The following is a 6,702-nucleotide window of genomic DNA, read 5'->3' as shown; positions in this document are numbered from 1 at the left end:
TAGCAATCACCCCAAGCGAAGAACCTCACGAAGTCGTTATGTAAGGTTCCCCACTTGGGTCCATTAGTAGCCAAGGTCTTTGTTTCAGGCGTCATTCACTCTCTACTAGTAATATTTATTGTAGAAGATAATTTTAATTTATGTAAACCCTTAATCATCATCCACTTGCGGCTTTTCCTAAGACAGGTATTTTCTCAGTTACGTTATGGATCATTTTTTTCAGGTCGATTTATTTGATAAAAAAAATACTAAATAAAAAATATCTCTCTTAATATCATTATCTGTATTATTAATTTCAGAAAATAATAACTTTTAAATATTTGCAAGAGAAAAATTTTTTAAAACAAATTGAAAACTGTTTAAACAATTACTGAACATCCTAAACAAAAAATATTACTTTTATCATTTGTTAATTATGTCATTAATTCCAAAACGTAGAAGAACTTTTCACAATTTCATAGAAAAACGATTATACAATTATAAATTGTTTAAAGGATTGGCAAAGACTTTATGATTTACCTCGGAAAATAATAACTTTTCACGATTTACTATTAGGGAACAAACTATTTAAACAGATAACAATTGTTAAAACATTTGGAAATTATAAATAATTATAAACTTCCAGTCTATCGAATAAACAATATTCTAAAAGGTGGAGTGCCAAAAATATTGAATTTCCTTAAAATAGTACAATTTGCTAACTAAAAAGCAATATAAATGAATCAAAAAACAACTCGAATATTTCGCGGAATATTAAGTTTTGTAGCATGGCGTCACGGTCATGCTAGGGTAGATTGAAAAGTCAGAAAGGTTAACATTGTTGGCATATCTTGACATGGGACTGCATAGGTCTTTTTGGAGAAAATACTCTGAAGGTAAAAGTAAATTCTAAATGTGTTAATAGTAATATTTTTCCAATTTAAAATGCATTTGTTCAATTCTGTTACATCCTTTTATCGGTTGAAGACCCTTCAGTTTCATGAAATACAATCAACTATCTGAAATTTGAGTTCAGATTACCCGATTCTGATCAAATCAATCTAATATACTAAGCTCAAATTTGCGATATTTTATTTTATTTAGTGAGACTGTAAGGTCGTCACCTATCTACATTCCCACGACGCCATGTTAAGGTACTTAATTCAAACTTCCCGCTCTTCAACCCTCTTTTTAATTGGTCAGCCACTGGCACGGGCGAGACGGTACAGAGACCGTGGAAATAGGTGCATTTTGAAATAGGCAAAAATTCCTTTTATAAACTTTTGGAAGTGGCCATTTTTTTCCGTGCTTATTTTTTCAAACAATTATATCACTGAGAAAAATGGTTAGTTGCGACAAGAGGCTCCTTATTAGTAGAGTTGGTATAAGCTACAACAACTACTTCGATGGTAACAGTAACTAACCAGTTTTGTACAGCAACAAATCGCCGTTAGTCCTCCTATGATGGTTATATTAGTAAGAATAGTAATTGTAGTCACAATAAATAAATTAGTTACATTTACCAGCAATTTATTTTCCAAGAAATAAAAGTAGTGAAGGTTACAAGTTTTGCCCCTTGGCGATATTTGTAGAACTGAAATATCAGCAGTGCTGCCAACATTCGCAATGAAATATCGCATCATGTTTTCGATGATTGCCATTTTAATCTGATCCTTTACGTATAAAGTGTAAACACGTGGAAAATATTGAAGAGCATCGTATAGAGCCTTAGGGCGTCCTCTACGGCCTATGCCTAGGGCGCCTTTTCACGGAGGCCTGTTTTGAAATAATCGTGGAATGAATATTTTTCATAGAATTTATTTCTAATTACTTTGTTGGATTATGGCAAATTTCACTGATTGATAACCTAGATGCGAACTCGATGTGCCAAATAAATTCAACGAATGCTTCAAAACAGGCCTTCCGTAAAAAGGTACCCTAAATTGTATAAATACATCATCGTGATAGTTCAGCTTTCCAGTGGGATGAATATAATTATATGAATAGTAAGAAAATATAAGATTGAATAGTAATATTACATAAAATTATATAATAGTAAGGATTACTACTTTAAGTAGTAAGATCAACTAATTTATTTATAAAATAACTAATTTAATAGTAAGACTTACTAATTGAAGTAGTAACGCTTACTATTTAAAGTAGTAAACACACCTACCTGAAAGTAGTACCTACCATCGAAATTCATAGCGAGAACAAATAAAGTAGTAAGGACAACTACTACCAATCTTGCGAATAAAAGTAGTAGCCTCAACCATTTTAATAGCAGCGGCATATATAACAAACTAAAATAGTTGGGCCTACTACTTTGTTAGTAGTCCCAACCAACTAGTTTTTTCAGTGTATGCGCCATAATTGTTTGTTTAAATTAACGTTGCATTTTAAATGTCTTTAAGAATAATTATTTATACTCTATCTTTAAAGGCCATTCATAAATTACATAGAAGCTTTTGTTTGGGGGGGGGGGGGAGACGTTCGAGAAAATATGAAGATCTGTCGTGTAGTAATATTTTTAACAAATCAACTAATTTGAAAAAATTTCAAGAAGTTGAAGAGCTTTGAAATAATTTAAAAGATTTTAGGGTATTTTAAAAGATTCCAAGTCATTTTTAGAAGCTTTAAAAAGTTTTTAGGGTCCTTAAAAGTTTTGAAAACTTTAGGATATTTTAAAAGATTTGAAGAAATTTAAAAAAATGGTAAAAAGTTGAAGAGAATTCAAAGGATTTTAAGGATTTTAGCTATTTTAGAGGGCTTAAAAGTATAATATATATTTAGGATCTTTAAAATTCTTTAGAAGATTAAAAAATATTCCAAGTAATTTCCAAAGTTTAAAAAATATTTTAAAAGAATTTTAACAACTTTTGACTAATTTCACGGGATTTTTTCAGATTTCCAAGGGTTTAAGTAATTTTTAAGGATTTCAAAGACTCTCAAAAAGATATTTTGATTGATTTTCTAGGATCTTGAATGATTTCAAAGATCTTGAAATGTTCTAAGAATAGAATAGAATTGAAGGATTTTTAAATGTTTTAAGGAATTTCAGTAGGTTTACAAAATTTCAAGGTATTTCAAAGGATTACAAATATTTTATGATATTTCAAGGGTTAGAGACTAGTTTCAAGAGATTTAAAAAATTTTAAGAAATTGCAAAGAAATCAGATTTTAATTTTAACAACTTTTGACTAATTTCACGGGATTTTTTTAGATTTCCAAGGGTTTAAGTAATTTTTAAGGATTTCGAAGACTCTCAAAAAGATATTTTGATTGATTTTATAGGATCTTGAATGATTTCAAAGATCTTGAAATGTTCTAAGAATAGAATAAAATTGAAGGATTTTTAAATGTTTTAAGGAATTTCGGTAGGTTTACAAAATTTCAAGGTATTTCAAAGGATTACAAATATTTTATGATATTTCAAGGATTAGAGACTAGTTTCAAGAAATTAAAAAAATTTTAAGAAATTGCAAAGAAATCAGATTTTATTTACTTCGCGGAATTTGAAGAGATTTGAGCATATTTCAATGAAATTTCAAAGAATTTATTCAGAAGAATTGAGAGATTTGAAAGAATTAAAAAAATTTAACTATTTTTTCAAAATTCTAAAGTATTTTCAAAGATTTAAAGAATTTAAAAGATTTTAGGGCATTTAAAAAATATATTGATAAAAACATAGTTTTTTCACAATTTTTGAAATAAAATCATTTAAAATATTTCAAGTTCATCTCTTCTTTTTGACGTAATCTTTCAGAAAAATGTTTCGGTCATTTTAAATCACGGTTAGCTTGTCAAAAACTCCAGACAAATACAGAACTAATATTAAATAAATTGATATATGTGATAGTAATTGAAAAAAATTCAATTAGGTTTTTGATGCATATATGAGTGGGAAGATGTAAAAACTTGGCAAGAAATGTATTCCGTAACTTTAGTATGGTCCCTTAAAGAAATGAGTTCATTGTTAAAGAAAATTCATTAATTTTTTGTTCAAATTTTTTTCATAATTACTTACCTCCTCACCCTCCGAGAAAGTGTAATTATAATCGGATTGGGCTCTCAGCCTAACATCTTCGGCAAAGTCCTGAAATCTAGGACTTGTTGGCTGAAGAAGGGAGACCCTCAAAAGGGCCTCGTAGGCTTTCCTAGCTGTTGAATCTTCCCTGTCTCCCACTTCCCAATCATGGTCACCCCAATACGAACCCTAATAAGAAAATAAATTTTAATCAGTTTTATATAAAAAAAGATGCACCCAAGAAATTAATTTTTCAACAATATTGCTTAAAATGCCTTTCTTCGTTAGGCTTGAGATTGTATGGAGACCATCAAGGCTCGAACGGCACCACAAAAAAATATTTTACAAAATTCAGTATAGATCTATAATGATTTTCCTATAATGAATTTCATATATTTTTTGCAATTCAATAAAAATAGTTCTAGAAAATTATTATAAGAAACACAGAATAGATATAACTGATGTTAAAATATTTAAAAAAGAAAACTAGAATTTTCAAATATTTTAAAGGAGTTGAGGAGTTAGATTCCAAAGATTTTCACCATATTTCAATTAAATACTTAGGATTTTCGAAGATTTCAAGGGTTTTCTAGAGAAATTCGGGAAAATAATTGAATTAAATTTAATTTCAAGGGATGTAAAAGTATTTCGAAGAATTTCACAAGATTTAAATGAAGATTTTCTTGAGTCTCCAAGCAATAAAAAAAGTTCGAGAGATTTCAAAATAGAGAACTAACCGATATTTTTTAGGAAACTTTAGGGAATAAATTTAATTAAATTTAAGCTCAACGAATTACGCATTGATTTTTAATGATTTTCATGGATTTTTACGATTTTATATTTATTTATTTTAAAGGAAGTGCCTACACTCCTTTTCCAACTCTACTTGTATAATTTGTACCGCAAAAAATATCGTTATCCATAGCCACGGACTATTTTTAAAAATTTCAAAGAATCTCAAGAGATTTAAACAATTTTAAGGAATTTCAAAGAATTTGTTAGCATTGCCGATGATTTTAAAAAATTTCACTAGATTTAAGATTTCTGATTATTTCAAAAACTGTACAGGATTTTAAAGATTTTGAGCCTCTTTAACAAATTAGAAAAAATCTCAGGAGGCTTGCAAAATTACATGAGATTTCAAAAAGTTGCGTAGGCTTTCCAAAACTTTTAAGCTTGATTTCAAGAAATTTCACAAGATGTAAAGAATTTTATTATTAAATCTGTATATATTTTAAAAGACTTTAATGATTTCTACTTATTACAATGGATTTTCACAATTTTTAAAGATTTAAATGATTTTCAGGTTTTTGAACAAATTTATATAAAACCTTAGGAAAATGAATAACTTTTATATTAATAGATTTCTGAAGATTTCAACGATTTTAAGAAATATGAATGAATTAAAAAACTTTTAAATAATTTCAAAGATTTTAGCTTATTTTAAAAGATTCCAAATAAATTCGAGAAACTAAAAAAATTTCAAAGGATTTCGAACTATTTTTTAGCATTTCCAAACATTTCAAGAGAATTCAAGGAATTGTATAAAGTTTGAGAAGTCCAATTATTTCAATGAATTTATAGGATTGTAAAGAGTTTAAGCTATTTTAACAGACTCCTAAAAATTTCAAGAAATGTAGAGAATTTCAAGGGATTTCAAAGAAATTCATAGAATTTCCAAAGATTTCAAGAGACTTTAAACAATTTTAAAAGACTTAATGCATTTTATAGGATCTGAAACTATTTTAAAAGATTTCATTGGAATTTAACAGATTTCGAAGACTTTCGAGCGATTTCTGAAATTGTGAGGGATTTCAAAAAATGTAGAATGTTCAAAGATGTTAAGAGTTTTTTAAAGGTAATATTTGAAATAAAAATTAACGAAATGTAATTTCAAGGAGTTTTAAGGCACTTGGAAGAATTTTTCAGCATTTCCAAAGATATTTCAAGGGATTTACACAAAATTCACAAGATTCAAGAGATTTTATTGGATCCGCAACTATTTCAAAGGATTTACAGGATTGTAATACATTTGAAAGATTTAGAGCTCTTTGAACAGATTCCAAAGAATTGAGAGATTTTAAAATACTTTCAGGGGATTACAAAAAAAGTTGTAGGATTTTCAAAAATTTTCAGCGCAATTTCAAGGGTTTTCCGAGAGCTTTAAAAATAAATTAAATTAAATGTAATTTCAAGGGATTGTAAGCTATTTCGAAGAATTTCACAAAACTAGAAATAGGATTTTTTCATCTCCAATGATTTGAAAGATTTCAAGTAATTTCAAAGATCTCTAGGAGTTTCAAATAATTTATATTTATTTTAATTGATTTTAACAATGATATAATCATATGTCTTGAAGGATTCTAAGAATTTTAAGAGATTCACTAAATTTTAAAGGGATTTAAAAAAATAATATAAGATTTCCACAGATTTTAAGAGATTTTAAGATTTTAAGAGATTTCTGGAGCACTTTAGAGAATAAATCAAAAGAAATAAAATTTTTAAAAATTTCTATAACGATTCCAAATGTTGCAAGGATTTTTTAGGTATTTGAAGAAATTTCTATAAATCTGTAGGGGAAAAAATAAATTTTGAAGTTATTTTAAAACATTTTAAATAATTACAAAAGACTTTAGAAATTGTAAGGGATTTCAAAGAAATTTCAAATAAATTGAGATATTTATATTATATTTATA

The 6,702-nt window shown here is 27.6% G+C and overlaps 1 protein-coding gene across 1 annotated transcript in view; it reads right to left on the bottom strand.

Moving 5' to 3' along the window:
• The window catches only part of LOC117167355 (atrial natriuretic peptide receptor 1), a 73,550-nt gene that overhangs the window by 32,325 nt on the left and 34,523 nt on the right, over positions 1-6,702 (bottom strand). The window contains exon 6 of the mRNA XM_033352225.1: positions 4,007-4,195. Within this exon, the coding sequence (XP_033208116.1) occupies positions 4,007-4,195 (189 nt within the window). The remainder of the gene's footprint in view (positions 1-4,006; positions 4,196-6,702) is intronic.

Source organism: Belonocnema kinseyi, chromosome 2, assembly GCF_010883055.1.
Source record: "Belonocnema kinseyi isolate 2016_QV_RU_SX_M_011 chromosome 2, B_treatae_v1, whole genome shotgun sequence".
In the NCBI taxonomy this organism is placed as follows: domain Eukaryota; kingdom Metazoa; phylum Arthropoda; class Insecta; order Hymenoptera; family Cynipidae; genus Belonocnema; species Belonocnema kinseyi.
The sequence above is the reverse complement of the archived record's forward strand: the minus strand, read 5'-3'. Positions and strand labels throughout refer to the sequence as shown.